The sequence below is a fragment of the Pararge aegeria genome, chromosome 25 (genome assembly GCF_905163445.1).
Source record: "Pararge aegeria chromosome 25, ilParAegt1.1, whole genome shotgun sequence".
Classification (NCBI taxonomy): Eukaryota; Metazoa; Arthropoda; class Insecta; order Lepidoptera; family Nymphalidae; genus Pararge; species Pararge aegeria.
The window spans coordinates 9,831,012-9,856,662 of NC_053204.1; the positions used below are offsets into that span (position 1 = coordinate 9,831,012).

General features: G+C 35.5%; 1 protein-coding gene across 2 annotated transcripts in view; it reads right to left on the reverse strand.

Moving 5' to 3' along the window:
- The window catches only part of LOC120634824 (nephrin), a 391,882-nt gene that overhangs the window by 113,287 nt on the left and 252,944 nt on the right, over window positions 1–25,651 (reverse strand). For both annotated transcript variants that reach the window (XM_039905648.1, XM_039905647.1), the window contains exons 7-8: window positions 25,500–25,615; window positions 8,644–8,797 (exon numbers count right to left, since the gene is read on the reverse strand). In XM_039905648.1, the coding sequence (XP_039761582.1) occupies window positions 8,644–8,797; window positions 25,500–25,615 (270 nt within the window). The remainder of the gene's footprint in view (window positions 1–8,643; window positions 8,798–25,499; window positions 25,616–25,651) is intronic.

Genomic DNA, 25,651 nt, shown 5'->3' on the forward strand with positions numbered 1-25,651 from the left:
ACACATCACCAACTAGCCCGAACGTAAGCGTAGCTTGTGTTATGGTACTGAGATGACTGATGAATATTTTTATGAATAATATACACAAATACTTATACTATAAATATAAACACCCAGACACTAGAAAACGTTCGTGTTCATCACACGAAATTTTTCCCGCTGTGGGAATCGAACCCACGGCCTTTGACTCAGAAAGCAGGATCGCTGCCCACAGCGCCAATCGGCCGCCGCGGCCGTTTGTGTGCTGAACATGAATGTCTTTAAGTGTCGGGATGTTTATCTATATATTATTTATTTATTTTGCATCTTGTTAGTACGGCAGTAAATTAAGTATTAAATTAAGTAAATATGCATATTACAGTCATAAATATTCATCAGCTATTGTAGTACCCATAACACAAGCTACCCTTACTTCAGGGCTAGATGGTGATGCGTCGGTTCGTAGTATATTTATTTATAAAAAAAATAATTGCTAGGCGAGGTTTAACTATTATTAAAACTTTCAAGTGATAGTATAGGTAGTACTGATAATGCCCTAATAGAAACCTAACGTTAAACTATTTTGGGCTGACCCGAGAATCAAATCCAAGACGTCGTGAACGACAGTCAAACATATACACAAGAGTATTTGGCGTTTATAACGATTGTCGACTTAATCGTCTGCGATAAGATTCATTAGATCAGACTAATTAATCACCGACCCTTTTAAGCCTAGTTCTAGCTTAGGATAAATCTGTTGTAAAAAGATCCAATGAGCTATAAAACACATTAATTATGCGATTCTTAAGGAAAACGTTAACATTGCAAAATAATGTAAATACGCAGTAATTTGTAATATAAACTCTAAATATGTAATAAGATTGCTCGCCAGAAAGTGGCAAACTTCGACGGCCGATTGCCGCAGTTTGCAGCGACCCTGCTTTCTGAGCCCAAGGCCGTGCGTTCAATTCCTACAACTGGAAAATGTTTGTGTGATGAGCATGTTTGTGTGATGAGCATGTTTTTCAGAGCATCGGTGTATATATGTATATTCAAAGTATTTATGTATATTATTCATATAAATATTCATCAGTCATCTTAGTACCATAACACAAGCTACGCTTACTTTGGGGCTAGATGGCGATGTGTATATTGTCGTAGTAAATTTTTTTATTATTATTATTATTGCCGAGGAAATTATAAATTACACCATACAGATTCTCCTGCTGTTCGCGGAGTATAGCAAATTAAGCTTAATTTTCATCATATATTATGGATTTTCGCAAAGTAACAATCCCATATTTCCTCACGATGATTTCCTTTACCGTTGAAACAAGTTATTGCTTTTAATAAACTTAGAAAAGTTACAGGTACTGGGATTCGAACTCGGCGCCTGAAAGTGCAGTCGAAGTCTAACCACTGAGCTATCACCGCTGTAATTTATTTACCATCGAGTAAATAGAAACATTTTATCTAAACGGATTACTGTAAATGATTCGATTTTATTTGCTTATCGATAAAATCGTCTCGCGATAAAATTGAATTGTTATCGTTAGGCCGTTCAGTTGGTAATGCGAGAGTGCGCTTTGAATCGAAAAAAGGGGTTGAAATAGGGGTTAAAATAGGGATGAAAAGAAATATTTGTGTGTGTACGTTCTAGATTGCGATGTATGATTAGATTAAATGGAGGCTAGGGTCGTTTTACGGTAATTTGTAAAGTTAACTGTTGTCTAATTGTGGGGTTAAATTACTGGTGAATTGTGTTTAAATTAATTAAATGTTTTTCAGTACTCTTTACGGGGATATTAAGAATTGTTTTGGCTATAATTAAAATAGTTTTGTAAACTTCATTGGCGTAGTGGTGCATTTATCTACCTTTGAAGTAATAAGTTTTAGGATCAAATATATTCTAGGGTAACGAATGTAGTTAAATGAATATTAAAAAGGAGGTATCGGAGTTAGGAAATTGTTGATGTCATCCCACGTGCCTTGGAAAGCACGTTAAGATACTGGTCCCGGTTAAAGTCATCAAGTCTAACTTGTGCTAATCGCCGTTTAAGCCCACCAACTTGCATATGAAGCAGTGGTGGGTATACTCTAAAACCTTCCCTCCTATGACAGAGGAGTACTGCACCCAGTAGTGGGATGTTATTAGACTGCGAATGATCATGATGATTACCTGATAAACCTCCCGATGCTGTGAAATTTAATAAAACTAAACGAGAACTCCAATAAAGACTTATAAACCGTTCAGAACTCCCAGTAATAGCCGCAGCCACCTCTAAAACTATAAAGCATCTCAATAAAATCGATAACTACGTAACTACACTAGTACGGGTTGCGGCGTTATCGATAAAACATCACTAGCTTGTAATTAGCGGCTTCTGTTAATAAGTTGTTTTTTTTCACTTCAAGTTGAAATTCCTTGACACTGTCTAAGATGGAAACGGGTTAACCTGTTAGGCGGTATATATATATATACGGTTATATTAAACCTATACTCCTAATCGGTCTTTACGCATCATCGTACGAACGCTGAATCGCTTCACGGCACATAATTGTTGGTAGGGTGGTAACTAGCCACAGCCGAAGCCTCCCACCAGACCAGACAAGAGAAAATTGACCTATGAACTATAATGAATCTAAATGAAAACTTCGTTTAAACGTTCACAGCACAGTCATTACTGCGGTCGCCTTTAATACTGTAACGCGTCGCAATAAATCGATAACTGCGTAACAACACTAGCGCGGGGTGCACCGGTAACGATATAACATCACTAGCTTGCAGTTAGCGAGCGCTGTAAATCAGGTTCCATCGTCGAGTAGGCGCAAGTCTTAATACAGTTTTATATGGCTAAGTGATGTACACACGACTATTATCGATATCGATCAAGAAAGATTTTGGAAAAATTTCTACTACAGTATCACTACGTAATTGCTACAAAGCTGGGTTGTGATTCATTGCTCTAACCAGATTGTCATTAGAAATTGCCTTAAAAATAAAGGTTTTTCTATTATAAATTTTAATTATTATTAAGAAAAACATCCTTAGGAAACCAGCATGCCTGCGAGTTCGCCATCATGTTTTCACACCCGTGTGGAGTCCAATCCGAATTGGGCCAGCGTGGTGGACTGGGGCTTAACTTGCCCGTGCTCTGAAGTGGGCCGGTATTGGGTTGATATGATGATGAAGCTATTATTAAAAAAGAAGAACGTTGACAAAAAAAAAACGTTTTTTCAACCGGTAAGCTCTTGCTACTTTACGTTTAAGATAAAAGCTAATGGCAGTGCTAATCTATTACAGATAAGTTCTCGCTCCAGACAGTTTACTGAACTCATACCCCTAATTGGTTTCTAAGCATCCTGCTGGTGAAGCGAAGACAAAATCGCCGCGTCTAACTCGCGTCGTTTGCAGCGTTTAGATTTGCGACCAGCATGCGACCAAATAACAAGAAGTGCTGGTTTATACACAAAATATATAAATATACAAAATATATAAATATAGACAATTATATATTCAAAAGATTTTTGAGACCATCATTAATATCCTATAACAGTCCAACGTTGGACTGAAGGGATCCCCTAAGCGCAGGTATACTCATAAGGTCACATAAACTCTGTGGTTTGAGATGAGGTGGAGGGGAGGAGTGACCTAGTTGTCGTAAATTGTTTTACTCTTAAGTTGACCCATTAAAATAAAAAAAGGAGAAAAGGAGATTTTTTTAAGGAAGGTGTATTAATGCTATCCTTAGAAAGATTGCCGTAGCGTCGGCGGAGGTAGGGCTAGTGCGGAAATTTCGCCAGAGGACGACCCATAAAAATAAAAGGTAATAACGAGGCAGTGACAGTGTATTTTGTATTCTGTATTCTGCAGACTGCGTATTGAACATATATGTGTGATGAATACATCTGCGTAATGTACAAGCCGCTATATTGTACACATCTGTCGATTTTGACGGCCGACTGGCGCAGTGGGCAGCAACCCTGCTATCTGAGTCCAAAGCCGTGGGTTCGATTCCCACAACTGGAAAATATTTATTCGATGAACATGAATATTTTTCAGTGTCAGGGTGTTTATCTGTATATTATAAGAATTTTGTATATTATTCATAGAAATATTCATCAGTCATCTTAATACCTATAACACAAGCTACGCTTATTTTGGGGCTAGATGGCGATGTGTGTAATGTCGGAGTATATTTATTTATTTATTTATCTTCGTATTGTACAAGACAGCGTATTGGAAACATTTGCGTGTTGTATGTAACAGACAGCGTTTGCACCCATTTACGTATTTTACATGGCTGCGTATTGTACACATCTGTGCACTGCACAAGGCTGTGTATTGTGTACACCTGCTTATTGTACAAGATTGCGTGTGATAACGAGTGAAAATTCCACTGTCAACTAAACATCAAGTGAGAAGAAGCCCTAAGTTTGAATCGTAATCCCTAAAATGACTTGTAATCGATAAGACAAATTGAAAACGGACGCATTTTGAAAGGAAAAGTCTCAGCTTAATATTTCATCCAAGTACGAATAGATAGAAGGAAGATAAAAGTTAATGTTATCGATAAAAATCAATATCGATAAAACGACATCAATGTTTTTGCATACGTAAAAATAACCGTTGAGTAATATTTCGGTTGAATATAAAGATATGGTACACAGTCACAATTCTACTACGTTTTAAAAACTAATGAAAAAAACACAGTCTAAGCAAAAATTGTATAACGTTTATGATTATAAAATCACTCTTATAGAAGAGAGCACTCACGCTGCTCTAATGAGACTTGGCGGGCTTCAGCGACTGTAATCACATATTAGTGATTATAACAGCTCGGCAGCTTAAAGTGGCCTCCGAGGCATTTTAAATCAGTTAACAAAGTCAAAGTCAAATGTATCTTTATTCAAGTAGGCCCATAGATTGCACTTTTGATGCGTAGATTACATGAGAATTACACGGTAGTGAGATGATGACGATAACCATATTCGTAAACTTAAAACTAAAACTACGACGATTCCAAACACGTGTTGGTTTAAGAAGAAGACAACAAACTCAGTCGGGTGTTTTTTTTTGTTATTACCATTGAAACATATTAGAAGAGCAACCTGGTTAGAGCAATAATTCACACCCAAGCTTTTTTATCGATTACGTAGTCCTTTATACTATAATAGGACTTTTCTAAAATATTACGTTTTATAAAACTTTGAACTTTTTTAGTGAGTTACAATGATTTGCTCCTTAAAGTATAATTTCTTTTAGATAATATGGAATTTTAGCAATCTCAGAGAATACCGTTTTGTTCACAATTGCCTTAGCAGTGGTTCCCGGAGTCGTTTGCATACATTATTTAAATTTGAATGCATGCAATAAGACCAAGTGGAATTATAACTTCCAGACGTTTTATACTCGGAGCAATTATAATCGGATTGGACTATAACTGTGGTTTAACCTTTTGGCCCAATTTTCTTGCGCAGTGCATGCTGGCCTTATGGTTAGGAAGTCCAAGATTCCGTTCCAGGTCCGAATAAAGGCATACAAATTAATACTTTTTTTTTGCACGCCTCATAAGCGAAGCGTTGAGGTTGTGCTCTACTCTCGACATTTCAAAAAAAGCATTTTTCTCGAAACTGAAATTGATTTTTTGTTATTTATATTGCACTTACAGGTTAATTTGAGTACACTAATATCAAGTCAAATAATTTGTCAGGCACATAAAATACATTTCAATAACAATTTTTTTGTTTAACATAGTAAATAATAACATTAAACATAATCTTTTCTGGACGTCCGTGTATGGACGGGTGTTTGTGGCATCAAAATTGGTCGAAAAAATGATCGTATCGGAATATTTTTTTTTTAATTATCTAAAGTAACACACGACATAATTTCTTAGTTAATATGAGCGTTCAATTCACTGTCGTTAAATTTCCATGTAATTATTCTAGCTAATATTAATTGTAACTTTCAATGTGCAATCATTATGACATTCCCGTGTCTTGTTTACAAAAAATGAATAATAATTAATATGAAAAAAAATTTTTTAATGAGTATTGAAAGTTTCAGTTAAAAAAAATTCAATTTTATTGTGAAAAAAATGAGATTATGAGGCGTGCACTTTTGGATTGGCACCTATTTTAAATATATAGGTTGTCATTTAAGCTTCGTTATTGTATGTTTTACTAAAAACCCTAACATAGATACGCAAGGAAAAAAATGTTACTTACACGTACTAAGAAAAAAACATAGGTGTCAACACCTGTATTCCTTTTTATTTATATATATATATATATATATATATATATATATATATATATATATATATATATAGGCAAGTGCTTGATATAAGATATAAGATGCCTATAAGTTGCCTATTCACTCTTGATTTGAAAGTACACAAATTAAAGATATCTAGCTAATATATTTTGTTTATTTATTATCGCCTTAAAACATTCAATGAGTAATGGAAACACTGTTTTCGTTGGTGCACCCTTTACCATGTGAGAGGGTAGCGGTGCGGCGGTGGTATGAATGTATTTTAAATTCACTATAGCGAAGTTATTTAGTTATAAGAATTTGGTTACGTTTCGATCAGCTGTTTCACAATTTCTAAACGAATATTTTTTATTTATTCCACTACCAGTTAGCCATTGACTGCAATCTCAACTGGTAAGTGATTATGCAGCCTAAGACGGCTCAGCTTGTGTTATGGGTCCTAATTTTGATGAATAATATACATAAATACTTATAAAATACAGATATTGAGAGACATCATCAATAAGTTCAAAGTTTATATGAAACGTAAGCTTACAGAAAAATCCTATTATAATATTAAGGATTACTTGAACGATAAAAAGCTTGGGTGTGAATTGCTCTAGCTTCATAGCTTAATATAAATAAACTGTGAGATGGTGATAACAAAAAAAATAAATTACCCAGCTAAGTTTGCTGTGGGCTCTTCTTAGACCAGGGCGTTTGGAACCCTCGTAGCTTTAGGTTTAAGTTGGCGTACGAAGTTATCACCATCCCCTTCTAATTATGTAAACATATATGTATGAACGCTTCATAAATGCCTGTGATAGGCCTACATGAATAAAGAAATTTTGAATTCGAAAAAATTTGAATTTGATACACACCCGACTGAAAAACATTAATTTTCATCAAACAAACATTTTCCAAAAGCATCATATAGTATCATACTGGTACTCTTTAGTAGTAGAAAAATAAATACTCACCAGAAAAGATCGCAGCGAAGCAAACTTGTCACAGAATAATAATAATAAAATAAAAAAAAGTATTATTTTAAAAGCTTCCACCATTGTTTTCTATAATAGCGTCTGGCAGAGAATATAACTTTCCTCGTAAATACGCGGAGCAGTTTTTAGTTATTGTACGTCGGCAAATATTTTAGCTGAAGCTATTTCTGGCCAAATAAGTTTCAGAGATAAGGATCAATTTTAAAGTTTACGTTTAAATTCGAAAGGCTGACTGTTAGACAAGAACATTTCGAAAGAAAATCAACCAATACGTAAAAACGTTTAAAAAAGGAATTACGGCTTACATCTTGAATACGTTTTAAAGGCGCTTGCAATAAAGATGCTATCTTAGAAATTGCCAAACCGATCCTAATAAAACTAACACTACGCCAAAGTTAATATAATCCAAAAGAAAAAATAATAACATAATACAGATAAAAGCTGAGAATTATTTCCTTATCCGACGTTCAACCGTAAAACCACTGGTATGTTTAAGGTTTATAACCCAAAAGTAGCGATAGTATAGTGGTTAGAGCGATTTTCGAAAAAACTTATAGGCTAACGTCACCGATCACCTCGACATGCTCGCCAGTTTATTGTATTCTGTATACATGTTTTTAACATATCCCGTGGGAACCGTTTATTTTCCCGGGATAAAAAGTAAAGGATTCATAAATTATAACTAGAAGCCATATGTACTAGGCAACCATGATGTAGAGGAGATGGCAACGGCTCAACTTAAGCTTCCAATATTTTTATCGATATATTGTTTCACTGTCTGTTTCCCATCATTAAATGTACAGCTACATAAATCAAGGGGACATACGCCCTATCTGTTGCCAGCTTAATACGATCCCTGAAACGTCTAAGGGGTGAGGCATAGGGGGCACTGAGTGGGGGGGTGTTTTTTGCCCCCCGCAGCTCGCTGTATCTTCGGAGTTTTTATAGGATTTCGATATGGTTTATCGAATGATGCAGTGCACTTTTTATTCTTTATTTTCGGTTTCTTTTTTTGATTGAGTTGACTACAGTTCGGGAACAGAGTTTTTAAAAATCAGTGTCTGAGATTTGGTTAGTTTTGCATTTGTTTTCGAACGTTATATTTACGCCTAGGTGCATATAGGTATACGTAGTGTTCGCGTGGCTTTGAAACGTTAAGTCTGTCTGTTTGTGAGGCTTTTTTAGTTTTTTTCATGGTTACTCTGAATTGGCCATCTATCCAAAAAAACAAGTACCTATTAGTACAAAAGAAGATAATAACATTATCGTTCACATTTTGTTAGATCTTAGAAGGTATGTTTCGTTTAGGGGCACTGAAATCTTGGGCTTATTTGGTAACTGAACCCAAGTTGTCACATATTGCGAAGGTACTGGTAACTTGAAGAGACTTTAAGTTTTACGCACCTGTAAGCCATCCGGATCTGTTCCCCATTCTTGTACCATATGAGCTGTGCTGGGGGGTTACCCCCTCGGCTTCTGCAGACCAGCTCTAGGCTCTGCCCCCGACGTACGGTTTCACCTTCCGCGTAACCTTCGATGTAGGGAGCGCCAGGGGGATCTGAAAAAAAAAACAATTCTACGTTAGACAGTCTAAATTCACTTTGCAGCTCCAAAAATCTTTTGAAGGTTTTCATATATTCTTCATATTATCATAATCATCCGTCGATTGGCCCAGTGGGCAGCGACCCCGCTTTCCGAGTCCAAGTCTGTGGGTTTGATTACAAAAACTGTAAAATGTTTGTTTGTTGAACGTGAATGTTTATCAGTGTCTGGGTGTTTATCTGTATCTATATATATATAAAAGAGAAAGTGTGTGGGTATGTTCCGTATAGGCTCCGAAACGGCTAAACCGATTTAAATGAATCTTTCAGGGAATCTCCGGATTGACCTGGCGAATAATCCTGTGAAGTTTGGCGACGATCGGAGCACTCCTATTTTTGAACTGTCAAACTGTCAAATACAGCTTTTATTTACTATGATGATATTCTATTGTTGGGTGTACATGGGTGTAGATAATGATCTTCACCCGCTCGAGAAGAGAATAGAAAAGAATGAATACGGAGAGAAATAAATGATTTAATACATTATGAGACTTAAATTAAAAATTTATTGATGTAAGTTTATTGTTTAAATAAAATAAAGCAAAATCTAGCCCGGCGAAGCGGGCTGGGTACGCTAGTATTTCATAAAATTATTCATTAGTCATCTTAGTACCCATAACACAAGCTTTCATTTTCCTTCATCGTTAAAGCAAGTGATATTTTAATTACTTAAAACGCACATAACTTAGGTTAGAGATGCGTGCTGGGATTCGAACTCGGTCATCCGAAAGTTAAGTCGAGATCTTATGCAATGCGCTATCACCGCTTTATAATCTATACTTATAAAAAATAAAGAAAAGAAAAGAAAACTTTATTTGGATATACACACACTAGAATTAAAATACAATTTAATAGTCTACACAACAATTATAGGAACGGTGTAATCCCAAAATGGTCTTCACTCAGCATGTTTGCAGTGCCTGTTAAAGACACAGCGCTGATCTTCCGTGAAGCCAGACGTCATGTTTGGACGGTAGGCACTGACAGACTTATAATAAATCTGTAACTGGAAGATTTCTGTACATTTAACATTTTTTGAAAATTTTGACCGGTTTATAATTGATACTGATTCCAAAACAGATTTATATTTAATTTTTGTTTGTCTGTCTGTCTGTCTGTCCGGGCATCAAGTGAAAACTACTGAACGGATTTAAAAAAATCTGGTATAGTGGTAGCTGATACTGCGAGTCGAAAATTTTTATCAATTTTACTTCATAACTCCGTAAAATTTTAACCGATTTGAATAATTCTTTTTTTATTTGAAAGTGTATACTATTAAGCACGGATTGTCTAATTTTAATGAAGACCTGATAACTATTGTCGGATATAAATGTCATAACTCTTCACAGATCAAGTCGCATATGGGACAACGATCGAATGCATGCTACTAATATTATAAATGCGAATGTTTGTGAGGATGGATGTATGGATGAATATAGTTTGGAAATAAAACTAGACTTCGTAGACGGTACTGCAATTAGTTTCTAGGTTTTTAAGATATTAAAACCTGTAATTAATATCATTTGGTGCAGACGAAGTTGCGCGGGTCAGCTAGTGTAAATAATATTATTATTAATTCCAATTAAACCCATAGAGGAGTTCAAACAGGGAAGCAAATTTTTCGGACTTGAAGCAGAGACGCTTCGCTCGCTCGATAAACTAGTATTAGTATGCAATGGACTCAATGTAATTTATTTTATCATCCCACTTATTGCACGATTCCGCTTTCCTTAATTAACTTGATCCTTCCTCAAAGGTTTTTCTAGAAGAAGCTCGTCCAAAGCGATGAGAAAGAATTTCCATATTATTTTTACACTGAAATTTTAATTTTAATGAATTTCATCACACACAAATAAAAAAAAACGTGTGTGTACTTATGTAGACGCGTTAGAAGTTATACTTTGGCGTAACAAAATAAAAACCTTTTTAAAAATTTTACGTTCAAGTTTTGCCTTTTTCTACGTTTGTAGAAAAAACCACACTAACAATGGCAAAAAGATATTTCATACATTGAAAGTGAAATAAAATTTATTTAATATCACAAAAAATATTTCTACACAATTAAAGAAATGGACATAATAAACATAATTAAATTTGTAATACTAATAGACAGTTAGTTATCGGAAAACCAAGTTTCACTCAACATTAAAATTTGAGATTTTTGTACAGTTGAATTAATTATATCAACGGAATGAGCCCGTAAACTTTGACAATTCAAAGTGTACACTGTGCACAAACCTAATAGCTAACTTCAGGGTGTCGGTTTTTTGTGACGGTTTGAGCGCGCATCGTAAAAATTTACTCTCATCATTTTTCCTTAACGCGCCAAGTATAACTTCAAAAAGGAAGAGATTTTCAATTCGACTGTATGTTTTTTATATATATATATATATATATATATATATATATATATATATATATATATATATATATATATATATATATATATATATATATATATATATATATATATCTGTATATAAAAAATATATTACTCCGCCAATTAATTATACACCGATTTTGTTGATTCTTCTTTGTTTGGTATGTCATACCTCAAAGGTGGTCCCATTTTAATTTGGTTTAGACCTTCTAGCATACCGAAAAAATCGAGAGTACTCTTCAAATGTTATAATAACCATAATTTAACCTGAGCATTTTCTTTCCAAAATGTAGAACATGACTATTTTATAAAATGCATTATTTTACTTGGCAACGACTTAAAAATGCAGAAAATTTTTATTTCTTGCTTTTTAGTTTTTTTACAGAGTTGGTTCTTTTGTATCGATTTTTTTTTTTGGATTTCTTTTTGTTTTGTGCAATATTAGTAAATTGTGATGCAAGTCCGAAAAAGTCAAGCGTAGCTTGTGATATGGGTACTAAGATGACTGATAAATATGTTTATGAATAATATACATAAATATAAATACTTATAATATACATATAAACACCCAAACACTGAAATACATTCATGTTCATCAAATAAATATTATCCAGTTGTGGGAATCGAACTCGCGGCCTTGGAATCAGAAAGCAGGGTCGCTGCCCACAGCGCCAACCTGTCGTCAAGGTGAAGGGATGAAATCGGTTTCCTGATGGTTAGGCCGCAGTCCACTATAAGGCTCTAGCAACTTTTTTAAATATAATTAATGTGTCTAATAACGTTCTTCTATTGAAAAGCACTTTTTTAGATTGATGATCATAAAAGCGGTGATAGCGCATTGGGTAGGAGCTCGACTTCACTTTCGGGGGGCCGAGTTCGAATCCCAGCTGGCACCTATAACTGTACGTTTTAAGTAATAAAAACATCACTTGCTGCAACGGTGAAGGAAAACATCGTGAGGAAACCTGCATGCCTGAGAGTTCTATATAATGTTCTCAAAAGTGTGTGGAGTCCACCAATCCGCACTGGGCCAGCGGCCTTAATTAACCCCTTCTCATTGTAGGAGGAGAAGACCCGTGCTCTGTAGTGGACCAGTTATGAGTTTATGATTGAAACGAAATGAAAATTTATTTGTTCACATAAAACAATAGCATAAGATAAGGATAAGGCGGAGAACTTCTGTTAAGTTTAAAACCTGTGCCAGAAGATTTCGCTCCTCCATTACAAAACACATGAACACATTTTTATTTCAATTTATTTATATAATACATTTTTTTTTTCTAACATGCGAGAAAAACATGCAGTGTGAGTGCGATTATGTTATGTGTACGTGTGTGTGATGATGAAACTTTACTATCACATTTTATGAAATAAGTAATTATTAACATAGGTAAATAATAAAAAAAAGCCTCGCAAACCCCGTCAAAGTGATCGCAGTAGTTAAACATAACTCCAAAGCTCACAAAGTTCCCACCCGCCCTTTGAGCCAAAAGGGATTTGCAGTTTGCCCAACTTCTGCGGCCTTTTGGCTAAGTTTCAATATATTCTTAGGGTTCCGTATCTTGTAATACCAATGTTTTTTTTTCAAACTAACTTCTCATATTTACTTAACGAATCCTTTAAGCCGCAGACAAAATAGAAAACATAAATGTGTATAAAAAGTAAGATAGAGGGTACAATTTCGAGGCCCGATTGCAACTTAGTCTATAAAGAATATAGTTATAGATATTAGGTAGAGGGCGCGAAATAGAAAAACGAAATTTCCTATTTACTAATAACTAACTTATTATGTAGAAACATGCAATATAAATAAAAAAAAGAAAAACAACACCAAATCTTAAGATAATTATACCAAAATGAAAGACGAGATAGAACAATGATTGTAATATTGTAAAATTATGTTAGAAAAGAGCAACTGCCGAGTTTCTTGCCGGCTTTTTCTCGGTAGAATCTGCCTTCCGAACTGGTGGTACAGTCACTATAAACAGACATACTTGACGTTTCGAAAGTGCATTTTTAAATAAATAGATCAATAAACAGATAAAACCCTCATTTGTTACGGTACATAGACAATAATTCACCGCCATCTTTGAGAGTCCGCCATATCGGATTTATCTTAATATGAAATGCAAAATGTGTACATATGGCAGATTACAATAAATAAAACTTTGTAAAGTTATAATTAACTAGAGCAACCAATTTCAGCAGCAAACGTGTTCTAGACGAACACTTTTGATATAATATATAAATTCAAAATTAAAAACCCCGAATTTCAATATAGTGTACATTCTTCTGCTAATTACGCCTATATTGAGGGAGTTGTGAAAAAAAAAAATGTTATTTATCATTTTGTGGTGGCGACCATCTTGGATTTGAAATTTGCCACAGTGTATATTATTCTACTAGTCAATCTCTTTCATTTGATACCCATATAGAGTCGTGAAAAAATATGTAATCAGTCATTTTGTGGAGGCGGCCATCTTGGATCGATTTTCATCAAACGTAGCTAAGAAAACACCCGATTAATTTAAGTTTCAAACAAAAAAAAACGAAACTAAAATCGGTTCATTCGATCGGGTAATATGATGCAGACAGACAAACATTCAAACACCGACATGTCCAACTTATAAAACCCCGTTGTTTTTGCGTCGGGGGTTAAAAATCGCTGTAGGCTCCACGGCAAAACGTGAAAATTGTGCAAAAACGGAAATGTGTCTTAACTAATTGGACTTTTTAGCTACAAAGCATTGTAAGTGGCAGCTGGGTCCAATTCTGCCTTTAAATTACGCTTTAAATGTCATTGTAATTTGTCGACTACAAAAGAAGTCTGTTAAAATATATACCCGTGCTGCAGAGAAGTCGTTCGTGCGATATATGAAGTTCGATGTCACTGTGACTTCGCTTACGATTGTATTTTAAAATCTCGCTGGAAATTTTTACTAGTAGCTTCCCCTGGATAAATGCTATTCTATGCACATCTCCAGGTTGCTAGCTTAATTTTAATCCCTTAGTCGCCTCGTACGACACCTGCTGGAAGACGAGGGGTGGTGACAAATGTATTAAGATGTAGAAGTGAAGTATAATAATTTAATTTATTTTTTATTTTAAACTTTATACGACTGAAATGAATCTTATCAGTGTCATATTTGAATATTTACTATTTCTTTATTTTATGCTAATAATGCCTGTATTTAATGTCATTATTTTGTTCGTTTAATTTACTTATAATGTTTAATAATGTGATATAGTTAGTTAATGTTAGCTTTTTACGGTAACATAAAATAGCAGTACTACATCTTTCAAATAATTTGATGGCCTGAATGAAATTTTATACATTGCCTATTTTATACCTTCCTAAACTGGATACACTTCCATCTTGTTTGCGTTGTAAGCTAGTTTAACACTATTTATTGCATGCGGCGTTTACCTGTAAGTAGATTTACAGTTTTGTCTTCATACAGTATAAGCTTGTTTAAATAATAAAAAAAAACTGCCGTCACCACACTGTATAATTTAAGGTACCGTATAGTAAGAGCAGTTTTAGTGAAAACCCAAATGCTTCAAAATTTTTAGCCCACTGGTAAACCAGGATATCTCTATCCGTAACCTAGCATTCTTATCACTTGACCTAAGAGACAGTTACATTTACTAGAATGACAAATCCTCCGTTGGTTTAATTCAGAAGCGGGAACTTAGTTGAAGGAGACATTAAATTACTAAACACGTTTAGACAATAAACAGACATACCAGATGCTTGTATACCGCATTATTCCCCGTGTACTCGGTATGTGTAACTTGGCGAGTGACAAACAAACTTACACTATTAATGTTACAATTTAATAATGCAAATGGCGTGCCGGGAGTTATTGTAGTCAAGATATCTAAGAGAACATGTGTATAGCAGATCTTTGATACTATAATAAATATAAATAAATAAATATACTGCGACAATACACACATCGCCATCTAGACCCAAAGTAAGCGTAGCTTGTGTTATGGGTACTGAAATGGCAGATGATATTTTTTTTATGAATATAATACACATAAATACTTATAATATACAGATAAACACCCAGACACTGAAAAACATTCATGTTCATCACACAAACACTCTCCAGTTGTGGGAATTGAACCCACGGCCTTGGACTCAGAAGGTCGCTGCCCACTGCGCCACTCGGCGCTCAATATACTATAGGAGTTTCTTTGATCTCTCGGCATATGCCGACATCGTCGCTGGACTAAAGGCTACTGGACATAGAGGATTTAAATAATTGAAGTTATACTTCACGCACTAGCTCTCTTATAGCTTCGTACACTGTCAAACCTTATAGCTAACTTCAGGGTGTCGGTTTTTTGAGACGGTGTGCGCGCATCGTAAAAATTTACTCTCATAATTCTTCCCTAACGCGCCAAAAAAAGTATAACTTCAAAAATTATAAAAATCTGATGTATTGAGCCATGAAATGATGAAGCAGTACGCGGTGCCCCGTTATTTGCAGGCGAAACCGCAAGCCGCTGCTAGTTAATAATATTAGGAGGATAAGTAGATACAGATTATACTAAGTTATTTGTCTCGTTATTTAAAATCTGACACCACATGTGTCTGAGTACCCAGTGTATTATTTTAGCATAGCGTACCCTCTGGCGTGAATCTCGAGTTTTAGTGAGGGGCTTAGGTCGATAGAATATTATATCGATAAATAAAATCGCTAATTAAACAGAAATTCAATATCATCAGCTTAACCAATGTCTCAGTTAACCAATGTTAAGCTGATATTGAACCATGTTTGCTGCAGGTCATATGTATTTTGAAGGACTCTTTGTTACTTGTTTGATGTGACTTGTCCATTTAATGGGGTTTCTGTGCGAGGTCTCCAAGTACTGGACTGTGGTAATCCCACATGTCTTAGTGTTTAAGTTAAAAATGTTTTATTTTACCTACTTTTTATAGACCATAGTGTGTTTCGAATTCTAGTAACTTAAACATTTAAATTGACTTAGCTCACGAATTTGAATTGGAGCAACGTGGAGCACCTTTACTCTATAACTCTTTCTGCATTGAGATTGAAGGTCTTTACCCATTTCGTAAAAAGGCCAATATAAAGTTTTTTAAATATATATCAAGATGATTATTTTGAATGTGTATCGAACCAATATTTAATAGGAAGTTAAAGATCGAGAAATAATTACTTTATATGTTATTGTGAAATAGTATTCAATATTATTATTAAAAATATTTTATCGATATAATTTTTACCCCAACACTAAAAGTAACTTGATCATAGGGGAAAAGAAAACAACGCGCTCGTTATTATACAGGCTGATGGAATTTAGTGTTGCGGAACACCATGTCTTTATGAGACTAGCTTATTTTCACGGTTCTAACGACCTCCCAGCGCAGTGGTGAACGTCGTAGGATATGTCGGAGGTCCCAGGTTCGATCCTCTATTGGAAATTTTGAAAATTAGTTGCTGAACTTTCTCTTTTCTGTTCTGGTTTATTTTTTGCATTCCATATGTCTAAAGAGCAATAAGTTATATTAACTGCCATAACCCGTACAAGTTATCTCGCTAACATCTTCGACATCATCACATACCATCAGGTGAGATTGCGTTTCAGGGCTATATTTTTATTTGTCTACATGTTAGCCCTTGACTGCTTCTCACTAGCTGGTAAGTGATGATGCAGTCTAAAATGGTAGTGGGATGAACTTTAAGGATCATAAACGTTAGTTATAAGAGTCATACTCCTGATCGGGTTGTACGTGTCATGGTACTAAATCGCTTAGCCACAGCCGTAGCCCACCAGACGAGACAAGAGCAAAATCCGGACATTGTAATTTCCTAAATTACCCCTGCAAGGGATCGAAACCGGGACTTCGCTCACACCACTTTGCTGCAGGTAGTTCTTAAAAACTTGTAGTGGACTGCAGAAAACAAACCCGTGTCTACTTATGTAAACGCGTTAGAAGTTATACTTCTTAGGCGTAACAAGATAAAACGTTTCAGAAAAAACTAAACTAACAATGGAAAAAAGGTATTTAATACATTGAAAGTTTAACTATAAGCATTATCGAGTTATCACCGGATTAATTCGAGGCGTCATTATCATCATAGTCATATCAACCGATAGACGTCCACTGCTGGACATAGGTCTTTTGTAGGGAGATTCCACGGTTTTGTGCCGCTAGGATCTAGCGGCTACTTGCGACGGGCTTAATGTCGTCTGTCCACCTCGTTGGGGGTCGACCAACGCTGCACTTACCAGTTCAGGGCTGCCATTCCAGCACCTCGGGACCCCAACTCCCCCTCCTTTCTCCGAACTATGTGCCCGGCCCATTGCCACTTCAGCTTCAAGACTCGTTGAGCTATGTCGGTAACTCTGGTTCTTCTACGAATCTCCACTGGTGGACTCCACCCACCTTCGAGAACATTATGTAGAACTCTCAGGATGTTTTCCTTCGCCGTTGAAGCGAGTGATATTTTAATTATCTAAAACTTGTCAAATAGTTGCAGGTGCGTGCTGGGATTTGAACTCCGGCCGCCCGAAGTCACCGCTTCGAAATATATTAAAGAATAGATATTGTATAAAGGAAAATTACGTGTTAAAGAAAACTCAGCGGAAAGCGGCCCAAATCAAATATCTAATTAATAATTTATAGAAGGTGCCCACCGTGCCGTACCGTCCGCAAAAATACAACTCCATTTTACAATTTCCGTTTTGTTTGCGGACGGTGCCGTGGTACCGAATGTTGCTTGCCAAGGTTTCTGGCCGTTGTTATTACAACGGATTCTATGTAAATTTTTACATGCTTTTATTTCACTTGCCTCGTTCGTATGTATTTCCAGTTCAAAATCCAATCCCCAAGTGGATATTACCATCGCATAAATAAAAGAATAGAAAAAAGAAAAGCCCTGACAAGAAAAATACTGATTTATTTTTTAAAAAAAATTATAATACAATAAATTTATGTACCTACCCTACACTGTTTTTTGTTCCAAATTTACTTATAGTGTAGTATTTTATGAAAATATAAAAAACAAGTGCGATAAAATAGATAAAGTTAAACAAAATAAATATGATTTCTTAAATATAGTTCAATATTTGACGGCCGACTGGCGCAGTTGGCACATAACCCATACAAGTTATGTATAGTTATCCCACAACTGGAAAATGTTTGTGTGATGAGCATTAAGTGTTTTTCAGTGTCTGGGTGTTTATATGTATTTTCGAAGTATTTATGTATATATAATTCATAAAAATATTCATCAGTCATCATCATAGTACCCATAACATAAGCTACGCTTACTTTGGGGCTAGATGGCGATGTGTGTATTGTCGTAGTATATTTATTTATTATTTATTTAATATGTACCCGACATACCACGATAATATTTTTGGTTTTGTCGATATTTCGACCCAGTGGCATGGACCGTGGTCACGACGGGACTGCGACAAATCCAAAAATATTATAGTATGTACCCGCTGAACTATATTTAAGAAATGTTGATCAACCACGAAAATCTTAGTTTAAAATCTTTAAAATACAATTTTATTTATGCAGGGGTGTTTTTATTATTTTAGAAGCAATTAAAAAAAAAAATTACCACTAAAAGGTAGCAAAAAGATTGTTTAAAGAACAATAATAAAAAATAGACTATTTGCGGTTTTATGAATACTAGCGCCTTAACCCTCGCCTATCAAAATCCCAATTGTAGGCATAGACCTCGTCTCTCATAGGAGAGAGAGTAGAGTCAAAACCCATCACGCTGTTCAAATACCAGCCATACCCTTATACGCGGACGAAGTCGCGAGAGACCGCTAGTAAAATAATAATAAACGAGACTCCGGTCATTGGTTTTTCCGTTATACAATTCTCAGCAACAAGTGTTAATTAAGTATTTCTTAAGCATAGATAAACGGGTACATACCACGATAATATTTTGAATTTGTGTTTGTGTTGTGTTTGTATTGTATTTGTGTTGTGTTGTTGGTGAGAGCTCCGTCGTGACCACGATCCATGCGACTGGGTCGAAATATCGACAAATTCAAAATATTATCGTGGTATGTACCCGTTTATTATGCTTAAGAAATGTTGATTAACCATGAAAATCTTAGTTTAAAATCTTTAAGTGTTAAGTAATTGGCAAAGCCAACCTCCGTGCCTCGTAGAGCACGTGAAGCCATCTTTCCCGTTTATTTACACCATTTTTTCATATTAGTAGTTAAAGCTCAACAACATATAGGTGCATTTACCACCAACCCGGACTGAGCCAGCGTGGACTACGGCCTTAACCCCTCCTCATTGTGGGAGGAGGTCCGTGCTCTGTAGTGGGCCGTAATGGGTTGATGTGATGATGATGATGTTACTTATTAGCTTTATGTTTTCGTTCTTTGAAAACTTTACACTAATTTCTTGAGCAGTCGCGTAAAAACGTAAACAAAACACATTTCTTTTTTGGCAAGTCTGTTAAAAATTAGACAAATGCCAAGTGTCCAACAATTTGTAACACGAAAGCAATTGTGTCCGGACATAATCCGAGTTAACTGAATGTCCGGCGATAATCCTGACGTTCATAAGTCCGGGCCATTTGTTTTATTTCCTCAACTCAAATGTATGAGAAATCGCCGCCATTACTTTTAGCTAGCTTACCTCGCTCTCTCCAGGTTTTAAATCATATATTTTATTGCAGATAGATTTTTGATAATAAATTCCTTTAGTACAAGACAGCTCAACCCGGCATTACATGGATATTAAAACAAGTCTTTCTGTATATTGGATAGAAGCACGCGTTACTTTGCGGAATTCTATGATATATTATGAATATTAAGCTATACTCCGCGAAAGTAGGAGAATCTGTATGGCGTAATTTATAATTCCTTCAATTTTTATACTCCACACAGTGAATAATTGTTAAGAACTGTTAACAATTATTTCCAGGCAAACTTGTCGTTAAGAAATTCGTCAATAGTATAGTAAACTCGATGTATTAATTCTTTAAACTTATTTAATGGTAAATCTAATATTACTTTCAGTAGCATGTTATAAAAGCATATACTCAGCACCACAAAGTAGATTGTTTAAATCCATTTTTTTTTGTATAGATTAATGTTTTGTTTTACAAAGATTAAATTGTTGTTAATATATTGCTAAGCTACTGTAAGTATACCTTTTTCTTTAAACTTTTCACGGAGATTGTTGAGGGTGGTATGAAGATTTTTGTTTTAATTCTACTACCTAGCGTTCTCTAACTTAGACCTCATCATTACTTTCTAACAGGCATGATTGTCGTCAAGCGCTGGCCTTTCGATATTAATAAGTAAGAAAAAAAAATAGTAAGAGATAACCCTTTATAGGTAGGTATAGCATTTACTATAAACCCATACCTAGTAGGTTTCTAATCGTCTTTGTTGGTAGGGTAACTAGGCAGGTTCAGACTGGACAAAAAATTCTGAATATTCTGCGGCCGTATAATCCCCAATCCGGGACCTTCTGCTAATAAGGCCGCAGCGCCACTGCGCCAGGGAGGTAACAAAACAAAAAGCCATAGAAATATTTCTAAAAACGTATAGTTATTTTACGAGCTGGGACAATAACCGACAGTAGCTTCATAACTAACGGGAAGGGCCCTTGACAATTAATACGCCTTTGAGAATAACTGAGATTGAATTTCAGAAAATGTTGACTGCATTTTTAAACTACGGAACGCAGTGCGATAAAAATAGCTGGAAGTCTTTGTTGCAGAACACTGCCTTTCATCGTCCAACATTTTTCACGTCCGAAAAATTCCGCGATATGAAATAAATCCATACGTAAGATCAGTGGCACCTATCTCAAATAAAATGTATGATTTCAAATTGGGACGAAGTTTTTATTTTTCGATATATCATGTTTTTTTAATCGACCTTTAAATCCATTTTCCGAACTCCGGGCTGGTACTGAGAAACTCTATTGTACTCTATTGAGTATTGAAGCCAGAACCTCGTGATGTGCAGTCAAATATTATTACCATGGGATGCAGTCCATGGGATATCAACTAAATATCGGTGCAGATCCTTACGATTTCTCGCAATTCCATAATGATAGGGTGAAGATTAAATCAAACTAAATAGTTCCTACCCACTGTAGGGAACGGGTATCGGAATGAGAAGTGTTTAGGCCGTAGTTTACCACGCTGGCCAAGTACAGATCGGTAGACTTCACACGCCCTTGAGAAGAACTCTCCAGCATGCAAGTTTCCTCACGATGTTTTCCTTTACCCGGCTAAGTTTGTTGTGGGCTCTTCTTAGACCAGGGCGCGTTTGGAACCCTCGTAGCTTTAGATTTAAGTTGGCGAACCAAGTTATCACCATCCCGTTACAATTATGTAAACAAATATGTATGAACGCTTCATAAGTGCCTGTGATAGGCCTACATGAATAAAGAAATTTTGAATTTTGAATTTACCGTTTACAGCAAATGATGTAGTATGAAAATCAAGCTTAATTTGCTATAGTCCGCGAAAAGCAGGAGAATCTGTATAGTGTTATTTATAATTTCTTCAATCCTTATACTTCACACCAAACAGATCTTCGGAAATGTACCCTCTGCGCATTTAACAATTATTCATTGTAAAGTCAACATCTCCTGAGGATGCTCCGGTTTCGGAGCGAAACGTGCGTAGAGGGTACATTGCCGAAGATCTTTTTGTTGTGGAGTATAAGGATTGAAGTATTTATAAATTACATCTATAGAACTACTACAGTATAGATTCTCCTGCTTTGCGCGGACTATAGCAAATTAAGCTTAATTTTTATAATATATTAATTGCGGATTTCCGCAAAGTGTTTGTTCTTCTATCCAATACAGCAAATTATATTTAAATTCTAAAAATTAAAAACGCACATAACTCCGAAAAGTCAGTGGTGCCGGGGCTCGAACTTGGTCTCTACAAAAGGATAGTCGAAGCCTTACCCACTAAGCTATCAAGCCTTACCCACGAAAAAAAAACATACAATAGTACGGAAAAAAAAAGTAAAACAAATTCGCAATAAACCATCAGGTGCGCCAACTGCTTGGACAGTGAATTATTAGAAAGAAAAATACAAAGCCACGACCGAAGCCTCCCACCGGACAAGAGATAATTCACAAATTTAAAAAATAATTGAAGCAAAAAGCCGAAATATTACTTTGCTTAGAGCGTCTAATAGCATTTTCTCTACTTTGAGGCACGTCTTAAATAAATTCCCAACAAACTTCAAAATACCTTAAATACTCCGAGAGTTGTTAACTCCAAGTCGTGAGCGTTTAACAAATTAATTTAAAGTACTGAAGGCGCATGTCAACCATAAAACGAAGTCGTTAAACTAACTCGCTTTAAACTTGCCCCATTCCGTACCACTAGATGACACTGAACTGCGAACGAAATTTTCAATCCACAACAATATTTTAAATTGGAAAATATCTCGCCAATTTTGCTAATGATAAGTTTGCTTTGAAGCAGTAGGAATATTGGTAAATAAATAAATATAGGTACTACTACAATACACACATCGCCATCTAGCCCCAAAGTAAGCGTAGCTTGTGTTATGGGTACTAAGTTGACTGATGAATATATTTATAGATAACTAGCGTACCCAGCCCGCTTCGCCGGGCTAGATTTTGCTTTATTTTATTTAAACAATAAACTTACATTATTAAATTTTTAATTTAGGTAAGTCTCATAATATATTAAATCATTTATTTCTCTCCGTATTCATTCTCTTCTATTCTCTTCTCGAGCGGGTGAAGATCATTATCTACACCCATGTACACCCAACAATAGAATATCATCATAGTAAATAAAAGCTGTATTTGACAGTTTGAAAATAGGAGTGCTCCGATCGTCCCCAAACTTTACAGGATTACTTGCCAGGTCAATCGGAGATTCCCTGAAAGTTTAATTGAAATCGGTCCAGCCGTTTCGGAGCCTATACGAAACATACCCACAGACTTTCTTTTTTATATATATATAGATAGATAGATATAAATGCCCAGACACTGAAAAAAGTTCATTTTCATCACACAAATATTTTATACTTTTGGTAGTTGAACCGGCCATCTAGTTAAGGTCTGAAACTTAATCAATTTAATTATAGGAAATCGGACATATAATTAAACTATGATAAAACAGACATTGCAATTGACTTAATCTGAATCTGAAAACTATTTTAATTTTTATATGATAAAATCTGCATGCCTTTAAATAGGGCAAAACATTGTACTGCTTGAGTTTATTGTAACATATATAATTTCACAAGTTGTTACAAATAATTTATTATGATTATGTTTATTTCAGTTTTTAATATATACTTTATTTTTCCCGGGATAATCCAGTGAAACATACTATTTCTATGCCAAGTTATATATATATAAAAAAAGGTAACAAATTATTTTCTAAATTACGCGAGTAAGGCTTTTTTATTTTTTTTATTCCACTACAATTTAGCCCTTAAATGCAAAGTAATTGACGATGTAGTCTAAGATGGTTACGGGCTAACCTATTAGAGATATGGCAGTAATATTTAACCCAAATCCCTAATAGGTTTCCACGCGACATCGTACCGGAACGCTAAACACGGCAGAAGCATTCCAAAATTCAAAATTTCAAGTAGGCCTAATACAAGCACTTTTGAAACGTCAAGTCTGTCCGTGTGTAGTGACTCTACCACCGGTTCGGAAGGCAGATTCTACCGAGAAGAAGCCGGCAAGAAACTCAGCAGTTGCTCTTTTCCAACATCAAAAATTTACATTTTACATTTTAACATTCATTTTTCTATCTTGTGAGAGATGAAAGCGGAGCCGGATGCTTCCAAGCAACCTTGTCATCAAGAAACTCATCAATTGTATAATAACCTCGCTGTAATAAATGTGTTTTAACACATTCTTTAAACTCATGCATTTGTAGGTCCAAAATTACCTTAGGAATCATATTATAAAAGCGTATAGTCAATCCCACAAATGACATCTGCACCTTTCGCAGACGATATGCAGATTCCACAAGACAAGACCAGAGAAAATTTAGAAATTGTAGATTCCCAAATCGTCCAAGCTGGGGATCGAACCCGGTACCCACTCAAAAGATCTCAGCGCTCACCGCTGGGCCTCGGTGATCGACAAATATGATGATAGATTATTGTATCACCCGTAACATAATAAAGTATAGCCAACAACACCCGCCAAAATACATAAATGTTGTCTCCCACGTCGCCTATATTTTAGGAACGGTAACATCAAATTAGGACAACCACACGCCGAGTTCTTATATGGGACATGACAGGGGACATGTATGGGACAATGCTGTGTCATACACCTTTTATTGGGATGTTTTTATTGTTTTGTAAGGCCTCCATTGTTGTAAATTAGGTTATGTTGTTTATGCGCCACGTTTTTTGCGCGCAATTGTTGTAAATCTATACTATAATAATACTACTTCACTTATAATTATGTATTTCATTTATTTATTCACTTTGTTTGTACACCACAAACAAACACAAAAGGCGGCCTCATCGCTAAGTAGTAACTATCAATTTTGTAAACCCATTACTGGCCAGTTGCGTGCATAGAGGTTATGCACAGGGTATGCAGATGATATAAAATGAAGGAAATCCGCGAAGTACCTTGTGCCCAGTTGGCACAGACACAAACAATAAACAAGTATTGAAATTGAAGTAAGATCTGACTTTCAAATTTACTATTTTAATTGTATTTTTATAAAATCGTACATAATTTTAATGAAATAATTAGTAAAATAAATCAGTAATTTAAATAATTAATTATTAAGTGTAATAAATATTCATATCGACTACAGGGCATGGGTCCCCTCCCACAATGAGAAGGGATTAAGGCCGTAGTCCACCACGCTGGCCCAATGCGGATTGGTGGACCGAGGAGCAATAAATATTATAGAATATTGGCACGCCATATTCCTACGGTAAAATGAACGAACACCAAAACTGAACTACATTTAGCAAATAGGTAAAGACGATTTGATTTCACCAAATTCTTAACCTATTTAAAGGTTGCCTGGACGAGATCGCTTCAAGAGATAAGGCCGCCATTGCGTATGTATATTTATTTACCTTTTGTTTTGTTAATTTGTGTGTTTTTTTTTTTCTGTATGTTCAATAAAGACTTTCTATCTATCTATTTTCAATATATTAGACATGCATATGTTCAGCTGTGAAAGCCAATTGGTTGAATGGATGAAAGTGGTGGGTAAAGACTCGTTGAATGCTGGGGGTTACCATGAGCTACTCACATAGGACGCTGAGTTGAACTGTGCTCCTCATCGGAGTGTCCCGTTGTAACGCCTCGTGTCTCGCCTCGCAAGTGAAGTCGGCATAATCATCGTCTGCCATTGCTTTGAAGTGCACCCTGATGAGAAACAAACAATTTTTTTTAACCATTAAA